Source organism: Rhea americana, unplaced genomic scaffold (assembly GCF_003343005.1).
Source record: "Rhea americana isolate MKP2758 unplaced genomic scaffold, rheAme1 scaffold_4, whole genome shotgun sequence".
Classification (NCBI taxonomy): Eukaryota; Metazoa; Chordata; class Aves; order Rheiformes; family Rheidae; genus Rhea; species Rhea americana.
In genome coordinates, this window is record NW_028186534.1 from 1,878,491 (window position 1) to 1,898,960 (window position 20,470).

General features: G+C 44.5%; 2 protein-coding genes across 5 annotated transcripts in view; both read left to right on the plus strand.

Annotated features, from left to right (window-relative positions):
- PPP1R16B (protein phosphatase 1 regulatory subunit 16B) overlaps window positions 1-7,565 on the plus strand; it is a 60,325-nt gene extending 52,760 nt beyond the window's left edge. For 3 of the 4 annotated variants that reach the window (XM_085313934.1, XM_085313936.1, XM_085313935.1), the window contains 7 exons: window positions 426-529; window positions 844-968; window positions 2,988-3,113; window positions 3,473-3,548; window positions 4,533-4,662; window positions 5,442-5,610; window positions 6,253-7,565. In XM_085313934.1, coding sequence (XP_085170060.1) covers window positions 426-529; window positions 844-968; window positions 2,988-3,113; window positions 3,473-3,548; window positions 4,533-4,662; window positions 5,442-5,610; window positions 6,253-6,774 — 1,252 coding nt within the window. In that variant the 3' untranslated portion in view covers window positions 6,775-7,565. The remainder of the gene's footprint in view (window positions 1-425; window positions 530-843; window positions 969-2,987; window positions 3,114-3,472; window positions 3,549-4,532; window positions 4,663-5,441; window positions 5,611-6,252) is intronic. The other variant, XM_085313937.1, reaches the window with a different exon arrangement.
- Window positions 7,566-13,073: 5,508 nt separating this feature from the next.
- Window positions 13,074-19,815, plus strand: SACK1D (scaffolding CK1 anchoring protein D). The gene is made up of 4 exons (XM_085313932.1): window positions 13,074-13,577; window positions 16,177-16,344; window positions 17,305-17,429; window positions 18,364-19,815. Exons 1-4 carry the CDS (start codon window positions 13,137-13,139, stop codon window positions 19,313-19,315), a joined length of 1,686 nt encoding a protein of 561 aa, XP_085170058.1. The 5' UTR covers window positions 13,074-13,136; the 3' UTR covers window positions 19,316-19,815.
- The last annotated feature ends 655 nt before the right edge of the window (window positions 19,816-20,470 follow it).

The following is a 20,470-nucleotide window of genomic DNA, read 5'->3' on the forward strand; positions in this document are numbered from 1 at the left end:
TTCCGAACTCTCCTGGTCCTTGCAAACTTTTCATTGAAGGACTGCCAGATCCCCAGATAGCAAGCACCTGGGAGTTGTTTGGCATTTTTTTCCAGAAATTCAGTGAATAAATCACCTCTGGCACTGAGAAGCCACTGGTCTGTCCAGCACTGGGGAGAGCAGGGAAGGCTTARTGTCTCCTGTTCAGTTGCTGTGGGTTCCCTGCATTCCATGAAGGAGGCAGCTGGCATCTACTTCTGGAAGTTATCTTTCTTCTTCATAGCTGCATGGCTTCTCTCCAAATTTGTCTCATCTCACACAAATCTCGGTGACATTTGGGCAGCTGTAAAACCTAATTTTTTTTTGCTGTCCCAATGATTGGCGTTGCCTGCTCTCTGATATCTGGGGTCCTTTATTTGTATATCAATGCAATTTTCTTCTTGCAGTGGAGCAGACTTATTGGCAGTAAACGCAGATGGCAACATGCCGTATGACCTCTGTGAAGATGAGCCAACCCTGGATGTCATTGAGACTTGCATGGCATATCAAGGTAAGGACACTGAGTACATGTAAACTGCGTAAATGGGCCAATGTAGTACTAAAAATTGCCTTGATTTGCCTCTGGAGAAAAGCAGAAAGCCAGGCTAAACTGCCTGGCACAGTTTCCTGCAACCTAACTCTGTCGAGTTTCTCTGATTCCTGAGTTGTGGTGAGGGGTGAAGGACAGCTGTCAGTCCTCTTAGCCCTACAGCCCTCTCTGGGAAGGATGGAGAATCACATTAACCAGGAATTAAGTATAACTTTACTCACCCAATGGAGACAGAAACCATTTCCTACTCTTCTTTCTAACTGGAATTTTAACAGGAATTACRCAAGAAAAAATCAATGAGATGCGGGCCGCTCCAGAGCAGGTCATGATCTGTGACATCCATGACATACTGGCAACTGGAGAGGACCTGAACAGGACTGATGCCCAAGGTGCTACACTGGTGAGTGAAAATGCTGTGGTTCCACCTTTGTCCTCCTTCAGCCTCTGTGTTACAAACCCTGCCCTACAGCAGAAGGTGATACAAAATCACAAGGTGCAAGTTCAGTAGGAGGAGAGAGGAAGCTGGTTGGATTTTTTTTCCCTGTTCAGTGTCACATAGGAACAGACTCTGTCCGTTATGTAGCAGCTGCTTCGTAAGAACGGCACAAGAAATCCTGTGATGAGGAGGTGCAGAACATGAACACTGAGCTCAGGCAAACGGGGTTGAAAGGCCTCCCAGGAGTGTTTCACTTCTGGCTAATGCTGTTGTCTGACTTGACTTCCATGTGGGAGCACAGGAGATTCCTCAGATTATAATGGGAGCAGAATTGGGTGCTGGGCCCTCTGGAGACTTYGCCTCCTGTTGTCTTTCTGCTTTGYCTAGTGTCTGGCTAGTGCAGAGTGAAGCAAACATCCTGTTTGTTTACACAGGATGGCACTTAACTCTGGGCAGAGGAGAGCATTCAGGCCCAGTCTACAGCACAAGGCAACTGGGCATCTGGTTCGACTGGACAGTCCTAGCCTCCTTCACTTTTTTGCTCCTTGCAACAGGTCTTGTAACCCTTCACTTACAGTGCTCCGGACTTACCAGAGGTTCAGTAACATTGTYGTACGTGCTGGGACCTGCATGATACCTGGGTTGTCTGATGCTTAGTTCGTGAGATAACTCATATCCAAGCCATTTGGTGCAGTTTTTGACCAAACTACCGCAGTTTCAAGTTTCTTGCTCTAAACTATCACCTGTGTAGAGTCAAAGAGAGGGTCAGCTCCCTCCCAGATAGACTTGGGTGACTGAAGTCTTTATTGCAGCTTATTTTTTTAATGTTTTCTCCCTTTAGCAGGGAGAAATTATATTTTATATAATTTTAAGCACACCTCTTGACTTTTGTTTTTGTATGACCCCTGCYTTGCTTGTAGAGATTCTAGCGGTGACACCACCTTCTAGCCCTGGAGAACTGTTAATGATTTTACCAACTCTCAGTATCATACTCAAGCTTGCATTTGATTTTCAGATTATTACTGAAAGTTAAGCGATTCCTTATTAATTCATATGACCTCCAGAAGGTATGACCCATTACCATAAAAATCTATATAGAAATTAGCTGAACTGCCAGAAAGCATCAGCATTTGTTCCTAGATAGTTGAATTTTGTGGGGTGGCATCTCTATGGAAAAAGTAAATAAAGAAGCTTTTGTTCTCCTCTTCAGCACAGCTGAAAAGAGGGAAGCTCTGAGCGGTGTTCATACTTCAAGRATAGCTCACAGATCAATGTTTTGCTCAGGGATGTAACAGCAAACAAGTATTAAAAAAATCTCCAGAGATATGAAGTGCCTTAGTGGAGTACAGGAGAGTATTACTAATGTTTCAGAAGTGATGGATGCAGCTGGAGGCCAGTATCTGAGAAATCAGATCCCCTTAACTGCAAGTAGCCAAGGATTTAGAGGTCTCTGATTTTTTAAAAATGCTGAAAACAAGCATAGCATGAATGGAAGTGCACTTGTATGAAAGGAGTCCTGACTAAAGCAGCCTGAAAAKTTGATCAAAAAATCATATCCACGGCACTTAGTAGAGGAAGAAGAGACATTCTTCTGTGATGAAGAACACAGAGTTTACAAGAGGAGGTGTTCTCCATTGCAGGCTTTCATTTTGATGGTGCTGTTTGCTTACAGATTTGAAAGCACTTAGAAAGCCTTGATTTAAAAATTGAAACTATTCTTTTTCTAATACGTATACATAGGTTATTTTAGGAACTGTYCAGCAGTTTCCTCTCCAGGTAGAATTACATGTAGGTAATACTGAGATTTAGCATACAGGAACAATCTGTCTTTGACTTGATGGAAATGCATCTGCCCAACATAAAATGTACCATGAGTCCAAATCTAAATTCAGGCATTATCCAAGAAATTCCATTGAAACTTAATGTGGAAAAAAGCAGTTATGGTCCTTGCAGGTGGTTCATGCTCTATTCCTTGTCTCCTAGCTCCATATAGCTGCAGCCAATGGTTATCTTCATGCAGCTGAAGTCCTCCTTGACCAGGGCGCAAGCCTGGATGTTAAGGACTGGGATGGCTGGGAACCTCTCCATGCTGCTGCTTTTTGGGGCCAGGTAATCATTTTGTTGCAAGTGTCACGTGTGAGGGTGCTGTAAAGGTCTTTCTGCCTGGGTGAATTGTGGAGTTCCTTACAAACAGAAGAAATCTGTAGTAGGGCTGAACTTGCTGGGTGGTGTAACATGAGATCTTTATGGTACCAAAAAATAATTTTCTGTTGAGAAAGCTCAGGGAGAACATGTCTGTGGAGCTGGATGGTAGGAGCTGTGTTTGACATCACACATGTACCTGAATAATTTTAGGCCAGTTGATCATGCATGCAATTGCTTCTTAACTTACTSTAACTTTTCAGCTTTGAGGCAGAAAACAACTGCCAAAATATCACCATCAATTTGCCTTCTTTCCCTTCCTTTAGATGCAAATGGCTGAGTTGCTTGTATCCCATGGAGCCAGTTTGAGTGCCAGGACATCTTTGGATGAGATGCCAATAGGTGAGTTTGCTAAGCTCATAGAGATCAAAGCCACTAAGAAACAAAGCTTTTAGAGACTTTTTCCTCCTATGCCTGCTAGAATGGTGCTTTCAAAAGTGTTTAACACTTCATTTTTCAGCTGTCTTTAGAATCAAAGTTGCAGTGACTTTAACTGGATTAAAGTTTTTAAAGTGCTTGATTTGTTCTGGGTACTTCTGAAAGTGCTTCTTGTCCATAGAAAAGAAAGGATAAGGTTTTTGTCCTGTGTGTTTGACCCATTCATGTCATCCCTCTATACCTGCAGCCCTAAAATTTGGGTGTCTTTAACTCTGCTTTGATACAACAAAATGTGATAAGCTTTTTGGGGTTGGAGAGGAAAGAGAAAACACACAGAAGTTTTGGAACAGCTTGGAAGCGAAAATGCCAAAGCACTAGCAACTGACCATGTGTATTATAATCTTGTGCTGTGTTTCCTATTGGCAAAAGGTTTTCTGAACCTCAACTGAAAATCTGTGCATCTTCATTTTGAAAAATGAAAGTTCTTGTCTTCCTTCCTAACCTGCTCTACTTTTATCTACTCTTTATTGTTTTGGAGGCTTAAGGAAAGACATTTTATTCAGAGAGCTGCAGTCTGTTACTGAAATGTTTTTCCTCCCATCTTGAAGCATTAAGATAGTGGTCATTGTATCTCTTACCCTTTCATGGGTAAAGGCACAGCTTACTGCTAGAGACAGGACAAAACCTGGCTGAATAGCTGGGGCACTGCACAGTTCATCCCCGTCGCAATCAACAGCTCCTGTTTTCCAATGCTGTTTAGGTGTCCAAACCAATCTGCCTCCTCTAATCCTTTTGAAGATAAATGTGTCTATGCCCACTCTGTTTAAATTCCCTTTCTGTTTATCCTGTCCATTGGAAGCATATTTACCAGGCCTCAGTTAGTTACATGGCAGTAACAGTACCACGTGAGAACGGCCTGACTAGAGGCTTGGTTTGTGTGTGCCTTAGATCTATGTGAAGAAGAGGAGTTCAAAGTCTTACTTCTGGAGCTGAAACATAAGCATGATGTGATCATGAAATCTCAGATGAGGCATAAATCCTCCCTGAGCCGAAGGACCTCTAGCACTGGCAGCCGGGGGTAAGTGCATTTTTCCCTGCACGTTGGCTTTCCAGATATGACTGTGGAGCAGCTTGAGGTCGGTGTGCTGAGAACGAGCCTGTCCATCCTTCGGGAATGAAATCCCTGAAAGGCAGACAGGCTGACTTTTAGCTGTTGAAAGCAGAGCTCCCTAGGAAGTAGTGGTCCTTTCTCTAGGAAGAGGTTCTGATTCTTGGAGGAAAATGACTGCACCACAGTGATTTAATGTGGACAGAGTACCAAGTGATGAGTTTACCTGTTAAACCAGGGATACTTGTGTCTGAGAATCAGTGCTTCAAACCTGAGCTTCTTGGCAGCTTTCATGAAGAACGTACAGGGAAAGGTGAATGAATAGTAATACATAATGAGGCTCACAACCATGATACTGTATTAGGACAATCTTTGCAAGTCTTTATAAGACGTTTGCTAGACACCAAAGCAGCAGGTCATAAGCTGTGCTCTGCAGAGCTCCCTAAACAACCCATGGGCCCTTTGCCATTACGTTCACTTCACTGTTACAGAGTAGATCCATCAGGTGAGCTGCATGCGGTCTAACCCAGACTTGAAGTATGTCTTTCATAACTCTTTAAAATTCCTCCCACCTTTAATGCACATGCTAGTGCCTTTATCTGCTTCGCCTGGGTGCAGGAAACTATGTTCCTGTCCCATTCCAATGGGAGACCTTATGGAGCGCAAGGAGGATGTGAGAAGAGCTTTGGGGTAAGAGGAAAGCCTGTGTCGTGCTTACAGCTCTGATGCTCCTTCCCTGTCTCCGACAGGAAGGTGGTGAGGAGGGCCAGTCTTTCGGACCGAACAAACCTGTACAGGAAGGAGTGCGAGAAAGAAGCCATYGTCTGGCAGCAGATGGGGGCAGCAGAAGAACAAAGGAACTCAGGCCTCATTGGAGAAATTGGGGAGACTCGGTCCGACCAGGAGAATACAGACCCCGTAAGGAACCTCTTGTATCCCATGGGAGTCACTGAGTGGGGCTGGCAGGGCAGGCTGGAAACCAGGCTGCATAGCAGTGGGTGCTCTGGGACGGGAAGTGGGTGAAAATGTTCTTAAACCTCATCTGTTAGATTTAAGCAAAAGAGCAAATTCTCATTTACTATAAACTGGAATATCCCACTGAAGTGGAAAGGCTGTTTTGGATTTACAGCTGCATAAACAGGTTTGAGATACAGCCCTAATAAGCCAGGAAAACCGGTTGTCTGTTCTGATATCTGTGTTTCTCCTTACAGTTAACAAAAATGGCAATCATGAAATTACTGTAATCTTGCTTTGCAGTTACTTATTTTTAATTCAGTTATTGTCAAGCTATATTAACATGCTTTTTATATTAATACAAACACACATATATATGTTTTTTTTTTTTCCTCAAGTGACTTCTTCTGAGTTAAAGTTTCCAGATTCCTGGTTGGGGGTCATAGCATTATAAGGGTCCTGGTGACAGGTGAATTCAATGTTTTTCCTCCAGTTCCTGTCCARTTGGAAGACTCTGTGTATGAGTTGATTTAGGAGTTTGTTGCAGGGATGAACAGTGCTGAAGGGTGCAGGAAGATGCTTTTCTTTAATGTTTTCTTGTTGCAGAATTCAGTGCTGGAGAACTCTTCCCTTCTTCCTGAGTTAGCAAACAAAAGCACCCAGTGTGACTCGGAAATCCCCCTCCAGAACGGACTCAGGGCGTCTGCCAGTGCTTACCAGTACACCTTTTCCAATGGGGACATTTGGAATATGCATGCTGACCCCGACAGTAATCCAGGCCACATGCTGCCCTACGGCAACCCGGGGCTCCCTGACACACAGCAGCTGTGGGGTGCCTACAAGGAGCACAGCCATCAAACGCTCTCTGAACTCAAGCGGCAGCGGGCTGCAGCCAAGCTCCTCAATCACCCTTTCCTCAGCACCCACTTTGGCAGTGGCATGGGAGGTGTAGCYGAGAATGGGAGTGAGGCCAAGTCACACCTGATCGGATCCAGGACTTCTCCCTACAGCACCAATGGGACCTCAGTGTATTACACAGTGGCCAGTGGTGATCCCCCCCTTTTGAAATTCAAAGCTCCCATGGAGGAAATGGARGAGAAGGTGCATGGGTGCTGCAGAATTTCCTAGTCTCACCTGTTACTCATCCTAGAGGAAACCCGACGTGGGTGGGCTGGTTGGGTCTGTTGCAGAGGCCGGGTTGTTTGCATTCCAAGGGCAGAATTTGGTTACGGACATCACAACTGCAGCAGCCTTGTTCATTTTGAATTGTACTTTACCCTGCCAATTACTTCCATTGCGGTTGAATGAGTACTGCAGGTGGAACAAGGCTCATAGGAGAGGAATGGATGCACATCAGTACAGTGCAAGAAGAGCCACCCTCATCATGCTTCCTGGGGAAGAAGGTACGGTACACTGCCTCCCCATCCTTGGAAAGTCGTGAGATGGCTTGAAAAGAAGAAATGGCTTGAATTAAAATCTTTGCATCTGAGCCTCTTGCTGTAAGCCAACAAGCTTCTGGAAGGTGACAGTTCAGACCTCATTTTCACTCTTGGGTGCAATGCAGATATCMCTGGAATGGAGGTCAGCCCCCATGCAGGATTTGCAAGAAAGGACTGAGCTGTTGTCTGTGCAGCTGGATCCAAAACTTACCAGGGGCTGAGCAATGAGCAAGTGTAGATACTGCGCTTGCTTTAGGAAGTCCGCAAGGTGGTGTCTCCTCGCAGTGACAGCTCACCTTTAAAAACTGTGCACTGGCTAGGTCCTGTTCCGCTCATGTAAATCGGTCACTGAAGACTGTCATCAAGTTTTTAAGCAGAATCCTTCATGGAACAGGCATCACTGAACAGGCTTTAAAACTGATGTTGCAATAAGGGGGCCTGGCAATAGAATTTTACTGCAATAAAATACTGACAAAGGTCTATATTGGGATAAGTAATTTAAAAATTTTATTTGTACTATTTAAACTCTTAATTTGTTAAAACTGGACAGACTTTTGCTGATCTCATTTTCCTATTGATTCTGTTTGTTTACTCTGTAGGCTCAGCACAGACACTTGGAACAGTATGCTTTGTGTTCTGATTTTTCTGGATTTCCAGAACCACAGGGCTTGGGAGGGATGAGGAAAAAAGACTTGCCTACACTAATCTAGAAATGTCATGAAAGCGTTTCTAATCTCCCTAGATTTAATGGCACTCCTGTGTTAACCTGCATTCTTTGGCTGATAAACAGGTAACTTAAATCATCACGTTGATGGTTGAACATTGCAGCAGGGCAGAGAYTGGATTTTTTTGTTTGTTTTTCCAGTTTTCATGCTGAATTCATCASCAGTGTCAGAACAAGGCTTAAACGCCTCCGTATATTGCGTACATAAGAGAGTCGAACTCCCTTTCTGAGTGAAAGCCAAGCACAATGCAGTAGTCACAAGGCTACTGCGGGAGAGAGGTTGACATGCGAACACCAGTGTTTTAACACAGCCTGCGTGAACCCTGACAGCCTACCTGAGAAACGCTCGTGCGGTGTAGCATGGGGTCTTGGCGCTGGCTCTTCAGGAAGTTAAGTCTGCATACAAGAGGGAGGTAAACGGAGAGTCCCCTTGGGAGGCAGCTCAGAGGAACTGGCCACAGTTGATTTAACCAGTTGTATCTACAGAARTATTTGTAATTCTTCAAACCTTTTTCTGCACAGAGGAGCTTTTGCACACATAACTATTTGCTTGCATGAATATGTGTTGTCTTGGGCAGTTTAAATCCCAAAGTTGGGAAACATAAGCCTGTTTTGTGTCTGTGTAAGCCAAGTTCTGCKCACAGAGGTGTAGTTGTGCTTCAGCTAAGGAACAGAAAAATGCAGCTTCCACTCATCTTCCTGTTAGCTGGCAGCTAGACATCAGTATTACCTGTTCCTTTGAAAAGAATTCACACATATATTCTCTTTCTAGGAATCCTTACATCATTTCCTTTTCTTTCTAGGCCATAAAATTTTTTTAGGCTAAAAGGAACTGTTAATTGCCACCCTCCACTCCCCATCAACTAGAAACATTGTTCCATCGGTAAAGGTCTAGTCAAGGGTGTAAGCAATGTGTAAGAGAGATAGGAACCAGTCCGCAATCCTATGAGGAAAAGGAAGTGAAGGAGCAGGGAGACCGTTCTCTCTGAAAAGTGTTTTGGGCAGGTGTCTGCAGAGGAATACCCACTCCTTAGCTTACATCACAGCTGAGCTTGGCTGTGAGATCGAGCCTGGCTCTGAAGCTGGCTCTCAGGCAGGGATCTGGGCCCCTCCTTTAAAGCAGATCCTTCAGGCAGCAGAGATAAGTCACCACAAAAAMCAAATACTTTGGGGTCTTTGAGGTTATTACCAAGCTGATAGTTTGTTTCAAATTCTAAGGCTACAATTCCCTTCCCTTATCTGTTTTTGGAACAAATTAGAAAAGTGGTAGCATCTTGTCTGATTTTTAAATCCTCAGTTTAGTTAAAGGCAGGAGGTTCCTTTACATCTTTTGAAACATTCAGAGAAAGTGAGCCTTCTCTGACACRTACTTAGGTAGCTTGCTTAACACCTTTGTCCCATCTGACTAATCTCTTGGTTTCTGCTGATCTGTACAAGTTGCCACTCTGTCGTTCCATTATTCAAACCCATATATTAAATATAAAACTTGAAAATACTTCCTGTGCTTTACTGAACCTCAGTGGAATTACAGTCACTCTCTAGTTGAAATAAGTTGATTTGGTAGCTGGAGACTTTACAGCATCTAAGGTGGTCTGTGTGTAGTTAAGAGTGGGTCTTGTGATTGCCTTAAAGAAAATTCTTCTGGAATAATACCAGGTGTAGCCTAGGTGCTGCTGAATAAGCGAAGATGATCTTTTGGATGCCTCCCTTTTCCCATGGTGTTGGAGGTAGTCTTTCCAGGTTCCATCCTAATGAGAATTTGGGAGTCAGCGTAACAACCTTTGGTGCTGCCGTCCACTAGGTTGTAAGTGGTGCAAAATTCGGGCCCAGCTGMTGCCTTCCCTACTAGGGATAGGAGGAGTCAGACCCTTTTCCTTCTCAGAGCAATTTTGTGCTATTAAATGTGATGAATCTTACATATCTCCAAGCCGATGAAAAGCAGGCAGTCGAATGCAATCGTGTGAGRTAGTTTGAGGCTTGCATTCCCTGCAAGTAGCTAATATGTTAAAAATGCATGAAGCCAGTCTGTTTTAGGCAAATAGCTTTTATTTTTATCAGTATTTCACTTTATTTATMTGTAAAAGGAATTCATTATTCTAGCTGTGATCTTGAGTGAAGTAACAATTGATTTACAGTCAGAGGAAGGATGCTACAGGTTCTAGGTTATAAAATGTCCCTGTAATTGGATTGTTATATTGTGACTGTAAATTGGCAGTAATATATCTCTTCTAGCTTTATCTCTATAAGCTAACATGCTGTAGTGGTGTCTGATCAAATGCAAATGATTCTTACTCAGAAAGGTCAGTAACTGATAAATATTCCAGGATATGTTTCATAGCAAAGACAACTGATTATTTACCATTGGCTTTGGTTTGGAAGTTGCATCCAAGTGGGATTTCCAAAGATTGCTGAAGGCCACCCAAAATGGACTGATGCTCCTTATGTGTGGGTGACATTCTGAATATAATGGTCACTGCCTGTGGGATACTGGCAGATAATGGTCAGGGAAAGAACTGACAATTTATGATGCATGAAGTTGTTGGTAGTAGGTCAGGGATGAGCAATTCTGTAAAAAAAATTTAACTTGCCTCTGGTTAACTATCTTATAGAGACAAACAAGCTTTTTGGGGGCATGATGAATGCGCAGATGCTCTTATATGTGCATTGTAGGAGCCCACCTGTAGGAACAGGGCTTCTTATTACAAAATTTAGCACTGTTATAACTAYAATGCTTTCATATCCATGCATTTTAAACAAGGCCATCCTGGTGGAAAGTTCTGAGGTACATAGCAGAAGACAGTCAGCTAGTTTACTGGAGCTCTTAAAATTGTTAAAAAGCTGTGGAAGCTAGAAAAGATGTGATTGCCATATATAGCACTTTTATATAGCACATTTGGATGTTGTGACAGTTGCCCTATTAAGCACTGTAGGCAGATCTGCACACAGGAACAACCCTACTGCTTGAAAAATCTTATATGCTGAAGTCATAGTGTTTCTAGCAAACTAACTGGTTGATGAGAGCAGCTTTACTTTCCAYGTTGAAAAACTTTATTCAGATGCAGAACAGTCTCTCTCAAACTAGTGTCTCTGCTTTACTGAGCTCCATCAAGGAAGTCCCAGCAGTAAATCGTTAGACAGGGGCTTAAGTACGGTTGCTGGGATCTGTTTGGCTTCAGACCTATGTCTGTATTTCACATACCAAGTGATGCAATTTTAGTTTGTCTCACTTCTGTKGTGCTCCAGGACCTGAAAACCCTCTGCATTTTGGAAAGAATTGTCTCTAGCTGATGTGACTTGTAGATGTGATGACACATGGTTGGGAAACTCCTGCTACAGAAGGAGGAGAAGAGCATAGCAGGAAATAGCAATAACAAATCAGTGCAATACCCAGTAGATGCAGTGAATTCTTTAGTATACCGAGCAAGGGGTTATTTCATGGGGTTGCAGATGCGAGCACTTATGTCCCAAATTTCCATTTGGCAGATTGATTTCTGTGCACTGTCCTTTTTGATCTAATGTTGGATCTCTGTTTCCCCTCTTTCTTCTAAGCTGAAACAAAATCAGCAATACCATGAAATAAGAATATCTTACTGGAGAAAGCAATGGGATTGGTTTCTAGTGAGCCACAGTAGATTAGCTGTTGTCTATTTACTGCAAGGTGTGCTCCCACTGTCTGGATATAGCTGTGCCTTACTGTATTTGCTAAAAATAGCTCAGTGGCTAGTCTCTGAAATTTTTGTGGTGACTATACAATGCTGTTTTGAATTTTACTATTATTTTGCAAAGGGAAAACTGTTCACAGCATGTTGTATTTTGCAAATTTGATTTGCTCTTTCATTTCTCTCATGATCACCGTTTCTCTCTTCCTATGCTACAGACACTCCCAATGCAAAAGACTTCATCCTAATTTAACAAACCGCATTGACCAATGTTGTTGCAGCAGTTCTCTGCTGGCAGGGTCCAGAGCACACTAGCAGTAGCAAGAGCTAGCTTGTTGCTGCAGAACGTGGTTAATATTTAGATTTTTTTTGCGGGGGGGGGGGATTGTCTGTGACCATGTGATGGTAGTTCCTGGCTTTCTTCAGCTTTACATATTGGTCAAACTTAAGATGGACTTGTTGGGTCTCCTACATGATTCAAGTAGTACTGAGATCTTTTGTCAACATCCACCACAGCAAAACAAGAACTTGGAATATTTTGCTGCGTTTCAAGTGTGGAAGCTCTCGTAGAGGAGACAGTGCTCAAGACACCAGTTCCCAAGTCTACACCAATACAATTATCTCTACCTGCAACTGGGGGAAAAAACATAGGTTTGGGGGGTAAATGCAGCCTTAGTATAGCCACTTCTGACTCCTCAGCCCACAGATTGCAGTGCTTGCTTCCCTGTGAGAGGGGGGAGAATGAATTACARTCTCTGTAGCCCTTGTACAGCTATGTTAGACTGCTGCATAGCCAGGATATTTAAAAATGGTGGCAAGCCCTCTGCAATAATTCATAATTCCATCGATCGGTAGTAAATGATGTACAAATAAAACTTGATGAAATGTATTTTATGTGAAAAAAATAATGTAAGAACTGTATATTGTATTAGCAGCTTTGTGTATAAAATGGCATTTTGGCAATCAGAGTCTAATATATTTAAAACTTTTTTTAAAAAAAGGATATTTGATATTGTATGGAGCTGACTTTATTGCTACTGTATGTATGAAAAGATGGTTTCTTAACATGTTGGAGCAATGCGTAAAATCTTAAAACTGTATGTAAATCTCATGCCAAAAGGGTATGTCTGACAGTATTAGCACTTGACTTCAGTGTCTTTAATAGATTCAATTTTTTTAATTTAAAAGATATATTAAATTTCTTTTAATAATACCAAAAATGCCCCTGGTTCCTATTTGATTTGTTTACATGGGGCAATACGCGCATCCTCCCACTCCGTGGGCTCTGCCTAAATGCCTTTGCCTCCCACGCAAGCCTAAGTATTGCCAGGAGAAGCCTGGAGGAGTAAATCCAGGCTCCGGGCAGGCAGCTTTAGGTATTTATCGCTCATCGCAGTGGTTCTCCGCGGAGGCCGGAGCCGCGGCTGCGGCTGTGGGCGCGGCAGGCCCGGGCGCGGCCCTGAGGCGAGCGCGGCCGCGCCGTTCGAAGCGCCGCGGGCTGGGCCGGGCCGGGCCGGGCCGCGCCGGGGCGGGCCGCGTTCAAACGCAGCCAACGAGGGCGGGGGGCGGAGCGCGGCTCCCCCACTGGCGGCGCCGCCGCGGCCGCCGCTCGGGCTCGACGCGCCGATAAAGGCGGCGCGGGCGGCGCGGCGCGGCCCCGGCGGCGCCATGGCCAGCGCGTCGCAGTGCTTGGAGGAGGGCGCCGGGCGGCGGCCGCCGCGCTCGCCCGAGCCGTACAGCGAGGCGCAGCGGCTGGCGCTGGAGGAGCTGGTGGCGGGCGGCCCCGCGGCGCTGCGCGCCTTCCTGCGGCGGGAGCGGCTGCCGCCGTTCCTGTCGGAGCCCGAGGTGCAGGCGATCGCGCGCGGCGCCGTGCCGCCCGCCGCCGCCGAGGAGGGCGCGGGCGAGGCGTCGCTGGACGCCTCATCGCTCACCTACTTCCCCGAGCGCTCGGACGCGGAGCCGCCGGCGCTGGAGCTGGGCTGGCCGGGCTTCGCCAGCGGCGCCTTCCGCGGGCTCACGCGGGTCGAGGCGCACTTCCAGCCGGGCTGCGGCGAGCGCCGCTACGGCTGCAAGGAGGCGGTGCGGCGGCAGATCCGCTCCGCCCGCGAGGTGAGTGCGCGCCGCGGGGCTCCCTTCCGCGGGTGCCCGGAGCGGCGTGCGGGGCTCCCTTCCGCGGGTGCCCGGAGCGGCGTGCGGGGCTCCCTTCCGCGGCCGCGGATTTGGGTGGTCGCAGCGAATGGCCTAAAAATCAGGTCGAGTGAGTAACTTCCAGCTGTTCTCCGTAGCCCGTTAGCGCGTTTGCAGCCTCTGACTGCAGCCCCTGGGCGGGAACCACCTTTTCTTTAGCAGCCCTTAGATTGGCTTAGCTTAAAATTTAAAGCATGACTTCCCGCCGGGGCGGAGTACCGCCCCGGCTCCGCTCGCCGCCCGCGCTCGCCCCGAGCTGGCGGTTCTGCAGGAGCAGCCTCGGGCGCTCCTGAGGGCGACACGAGCGAGGGGCTTCTTGCCAGGGACTGCCACGGAGGAAAGTCTGTTCTCACGCGTTGGTTAGTAGCTGGATGACACCAGTCTGGTGATTCAAGTAAACGCCATGCAAAATACCTGTTTTTTCTCAAAAAAGCTCTTCTTGTACCACCCTGCCAAAACTCCGTCTCTTGCCCCAAGCGAACAAGCAGGCAAGCTGTTCCCGTCACTGCGGAGTGCATCCCTGATCCAGAAAGCTTTTTGTGGACACAAAGACGAGAGAAAAATCGACCCCTCTGTCTGTTATCGAGTATGAGGTGTTCTGCGATGTTGCTCAGTCAGTTCCCAGTCCTCAGCATTAATGTGAGGAAAATTAAAACTCCGGATGCTGTTTCGTCTCTTCACAGCTTGCTGAGAGACTGGAGTGGATCATATCCCTGTCTTGCCTCCACTGGCCTAGATAACCAAACCTATAAAGAAGGGTTTTCCCTACTTCTTCTAAGTGGATCTGTGTGATCTGTGTGCTTTTTTAAATCTTAAGTAAAACTTTTATTTCCTTTTCAGCTGCTGACTCTGGGATCTGAACTCGAATACCCTGATAATTGAATGGTCTTTTGAAAGCAATAGTTTTTTTCCAAGGGGGTTGATGTGAGTTGTGCACCTATTTGGTTTTCTGTGGCTGGTCTCGTCAGGTGTACCTTGCTTTTGCCTTCCTTTGACACTCAGCCAGGTGACAGGGTGGAGAGACGCAGATGTGTGAGAAACAAAAGCATAAACTAACTTTATCTAGAAATGTCAGCACATTGGTTTTATAACTAAGAACTCATCTGCTCTAGAGCCAATTCCCTAAGGAGCAGGGCACAGGTGGGAATGCAAAGCTTAGCCTGTTCTTGTGGGAAGTGTTTGCTCTGAGGCACAGGCAATACCACACACCTTGCTGTGTTGCAATACGTATACGCTCTGGGGTGGGCTGCAGCAGAGCACATGTGTCTTGCTATCTGATAAGGGCAGATCCCAGGTACCTACAGCAATTGTATAATCACTTGCCTTGAAGCTCTTCTGATCAAACAGTGATAAAATAAGCCATGAGGCCAAATCCTGTGCAAGTCTGTCTCCACACCGTCAGGGTTTCCCAGCTCTGACGGGCTGGAGTTCTAGTGCTGAGGTGGGGTGCAGTGTTGTTCTGAGTTAACTGGAAAGGTTGTTGGTAAATGTATGATCGTCCCGTGTTTGGCCTGTTGAAAGGCCAAAGTTCCGTCTTAGGACCTACCTATTTTAGAAGACTCCTTATTACAAGCTTCCAGTGGTATTTCTGCAGGTGAGTGGATGGATGATTTTCTTGTGAAGGTATTGGAAAGAAACTCAGAAGATACTCTTTCCAGGATCTTACTAGATCTGTTCAGTTTATACATTGTCACAGACGCTTTCTCTTAGTAGTTTATCTCTTGATAATATATATAGGGAGAGTGTTGTATTCCTACCGTAGGATTTGAAGAGGAAATAGTCAATGTTAGTGAGATATTTATCTGTGACAGAGGGGGAAGCTAGCTTTAGGATGTATGCCACAGAAGAATGTCCTGAGAAGAGAATAGTGTAGACTGTTGATTGAGACAATTTTTCATTACTTGTATAAGCACCAGAGTACTTGAGCAGAATAATACACGCCTTGGTGAGAGGCAAGGTCTCTTGTACCGTGATGTGGTTGGAGCTGAAGGCCCATGCTCCACGTAGAATGGTCCTGTGATAGCAAGTCCTCTCTTCAGGAAGCTGCTGCCTCTGCTAAGATCTTGTGAGCGCACTTAGTAGGCGAATGAGATAATACATCTGGTACACTGTACCTGAAAGATTCCTGACCTCTGGCCTTATGTCTTCAGTGAGTTTCAGGTTAGAAACTCCCGCTTTGTTCTTCTGTAAAAGCAACTGTGAGCTGATCCTGTGGGTACAGCCATTTTGCATACACCATAATCCTCAGTGCGTATGACCACTATTCAACGCATCTGGGAGCACAGGAATGGAGATGACTTGTCTGGGTTGGTGATTCTGCTAGGCTAGCTCCCCAGATACTACAAAAAGGTCTGCTTATGGGAGACCATGTAGGAAAGCAGACTGTGAAAGTGCACAACAAATGTGAGGAAAAACTCTTCAGGTTTTGCTGTCAGCAGGAGAAAATGGCTGGAGGGAGGCAGTGATCTAATCTTGTGTAGTATGTTATAAAGCTCTTGATCAAGTGTTTTCTTTTTTGCAGGTAATTGCACTTGTGATGGATTCCTTCACAGATATTGATATCTTTGGTGACCTCCAGGAAGCCTATAACAACCGTAAAGTCCCAGTCTATATCCTTCTTGACCAAGAGTTTCTACCCCATTTCTTGGAAATGTGTAAGAATTTAGGAGTTTGTCCTGAGCAGGAAAGTGTAAGTGTTACATACAGTGTGGTGTATGTGTGAAGTATTTTAGTTTTGCTTTTTTGGTATGGGTTACTCTTACGGACATCAAAGATAGATACCTTTTTATAAAAAGAGACTTTTTTGAAAGGCTGAAGCATCCTGTCTGCTGATGAGATCTGAAATAAAAGTTGTTTGAAAGGTTTCTGTGTGCTCCTGAAGATCAAGACTGAATATTGCATGTTTTCAGCATAGTCTCTAATCTAATGCATGAAACTGCTCAGAAACTTGTCAAAAACCATGCAAAAAAGGCACATCTTCCTTTTCTTTACACTCTCTGCATGTAGGAGCTACAGCCCTGCTGTGCAGCTCTCCAGTGTGCTGGGTGAAGTGTGAGTCTGTGATCAGTGTGCACCTGTCCTGAAGAGGTGGCATTTTTCAAACATTTAAATTTGCAAGACCTTCTTTGGCTCAAGGAATAGCTTATAGAAGGAAACAGCCCTCTAAGAAAAACAGAAGAGATGTTGAGTTCAAGGCTAGTTTAGCTTTGGTAGCATCTCTTCTTTCCTAATACATAGCAGTTTTATTTTAAATGGGATTGGCAACCATTGGGTGTGAATGACGTGGCACACTTAGTTCCTCTGATTATGAATGGACATGACTGTTCTTTCTTGGCTTGGGCAAGCTTGTGWTTGTCCCACTGAGAGTTTCTCAAGACTAGGAAGCACTCCTAGTTTTGCACCCAAACTCACAGGCAGCAATTGATTGGAATTGGCTGCTYCCTCCAGGCTGATTCTCCAGACTCCTAATCTAACAGAAAGATAGCACTGTGTAACCAATATAACACTCAATTGCAGACCAATGTAAGGAAGCTCATGGCATTCCTCTCTTCAATGGTATGCCTAGTTGTTTCTGTGTGGAGTTGCTAATGAAAACTTTTGGAAGCCAGCTTAAATGTGATGTTTTATCTTCCCCTCTTTCCTGAAACAGATGCTGAGAGTTCGAACTCTCACTGGGAACACATACTACACGAGGTCAGGTGCCAAAATTATTGGGAAAGTCCATGAGAAGTTCATGTTAATCGATGGCATTAGAGTGACAACAGGCTCCTACAGGCAAGTATTGGTGTCCATTAGTGCCAGATGAAGTTTTGGAAAGGGGGAATTTCTGAAAGATGAGTAGATTAACTTTGCTGCTTTTCTGGTATTTATTAATACCAGATGTCAAGTGGACCAGCTGAGTCTAAGTGGGACTAACACAAAGACAGGAATAGCTGTGGAAATCCATACACAACTTGTATGTTTGCACACAGTGGTACATGACTATCTGGCATTCCAATTAATCAACAAAAAAGCTTCAGCTAACAGTGTAGCCAGGTGTCTTGCATAAGCTGCCCAGTATCTCTGTAGTAATCCCTTTCTATCTCCTAATAGTTTGGTTACCTGGGCTTGGAGAAGCAAAAGTGTTGGTTTCTTAAAAGGGTTATATTTCAATTGAAAACTAAATCAAGGAATGGAAAACAGTCTACTCCTATCCAGGTAGATAGCGAACCCTTATGTTTCATTTGCTTCTGGTCTGACTTAGAATTTTCTGTGACTACTCTTATGCTTAAACACTTCTGACCTAGTTGAGCAGAGGCAAGCTTGCATATCTTCAGGCAAGTATCTGTACACAAATATCTGAAAGGACAGAAAATTGGCAGATTCCTGGATGCCTTTTGGTTGTGAGATTGAACTGGYAATAGGAGAGCTTGTGGCTGGAGGTGGAGCTTTCTGCTTCCCTTGGAACTATATAAACTTACTTTGCACAAAGCTCTCAGCTCAGCTGTGAGCAGAGTGTCAGAGAAGTTAGTTAGCTTTCCTACAGACATGCTACTGTGTAACTAGCAAAGAATTTGACAATAACTAAAGAAGGGTCTCTCTGAAAAAGAGAGAATATTCTGCTGGTTATATGCCAAACCCTTCTAAGCTGAACTTGCTATTTAATCTGTAATCATAAGTGTTGAAGTGCATTAGAGATTAACTGTGAATCTTGGCTTGTTTTCAACAGTTTCACATGGACTGATGGGAAACTGAACAGCAGTAACTTGCTGCTGCTGTCAGGTCAAGTGGTTGAACATTTTGATCTTCAGTTCAGAATTCTTTATGCCCAGTCGAAGCCTATCAGCCCTAAGTGGCCGYCAAGCTGCAGGAACAGTGGAATATTTGACCACCTAGTGAACAAAACAGAGTTGGCAAAAGAGTACAGTATGGAAAGCAGTCTGAGAGCAGAATTTGCCAGACTGTCTAGTACTCCAAAGAAACTGTTGAGAGAAATAGATCTGGCTGAAGGCACTCCTGGAGGCAAACCTTATAACCTCGGACATTCCTGCATTGCTGAAGAGGAATGGTTCAGTGATCAAGAAGCCRTAGTGGAACAGAAGAGCGTATCAACTCAAACTGGTCCATGGGAAGAGAAGCCTGTGACTGTGTGTGATGCTGTCACACAGACCAATGTTGCAATGGTAGAAACYGGCATTCAGACTTCCGTTGCTGCTAAAATAACAGGCACGCAAACTTCAGTTCTGTTGAAGACTGCGGTAACGCAGACAAAGGAAGGTGAGTGTGCAGAAACACCCCTGCTTCACAGACAGCAGTCAAAAGAAGGATACTCTGTACTTGGGAAGTCCGTATCAAATTCTAGTCTGCGATCACTGTCTTCATCATCATCCCAGTGCTCTCTAGCAAGCTCTACCAGTTCACTATCTTCTCTTCGGTCCATTGAGTATTCTACCAGTCACAGGGCAGAATATTTCCAAAAACTACATAAAGAGAGGCAATTTCACTACTCTACTATCAGATCGAAGCTTAGCCACATGGTGGATATCCTGTCCCGGAGGGGACGAGTGCCTGAAAACTACATGAGTCAATACACTGGTAGATGCACTCTAAAACAGAGGCGTGACCTCAGTGCCAGCCTACGTAGCCTCCGAGATGTTTCACTCTTCTCTCTGAATAAATGACAATTGCTCAGCTGAATGTGGAGCACAAAAACTGTGGTCTTTTTAGTGCAGTCACTTTATACCTGCTGCTTCTTAATTCTTCTAGTATTTTTACTTTCATTGATATATATATATATATATATATATATACATGAGTATCACTTTTCAGCACTTCTGTTTTATACTATGCAATTTAAGCACTAAAAAAGTTAGTTTTTTTTTTCTGTACCATAAGTGCTTACATATTCCTCTTGTATGCATGATGTGGTAGGCATTAATTTTAATTCTGGATATTTAACCCAAAAAGTAGACTTATTAATGGTTTATAGGATTGCTAATGCTCTGGCTTTAAGTTTTCTAAACACAGAAAAATCTGAGACAGATGGATCTTGCTCAGAGTGGCTTTGGATATTTGATTTATATCAATGTGTACTCATTTCTTTTTATTACTGGATTTTATTTCTACTTTATCTTTGGCATGAGGGGAAATAACCTTATTAGAATAAAATTGGCTTTGCAAATCTTTGTCTGATTTCAGAGAAAAATTAAATGCATTACTCTTCCAAATGCAGGCTCTATTTGAACAATTGGAGGCTGTTATGCTCAAGTATATCCTTTTCCATTGCTTAAGCCTTCTGAAATGTTCTAAATAGCACTGAGCTAACCAGCTCTCTAGTTAGCCATTCACGTGTGTGTGTGTGTGTGTGTGCACGCGCGTGCGCTTGATGGATTGCTTTCTTGAGCTGTATGTGAGTCCTCTGAGATCTAGCCTGAGCTGTATGTGAGTCCTCTGAGATCTAGCCTGTGCTGATACTCCGTAGACCTACAGTCCAGTGTCGTAGTGGCTGCCAAGCCCTTGAAGTTGCCAAATCAGATCAGAGCCTGGGCAGTGAACACTCCACTCAGTATTTGTGTCCAGCAGGTGGCACATTTTAGCTGTCTTCCTGGTGAGTCCTATAAACAGCAATGAATATGCCAATGGACAAAAAATACCAAAATTTTGGCATGGCTGCAATGTAAGTGTAGGCAGCAACACTTTTTATTCTACAAACTTTAGCATTTCTATCCAAAATCTATTTGTGATAAAGAGTCTTAGCTACTTCTATAGCCTGGATTCGAAGCTTTCCTAAAGCTGCAAGGCAGAGTACAGAGTGGTGCAGGTGAGATAAAAGCTCT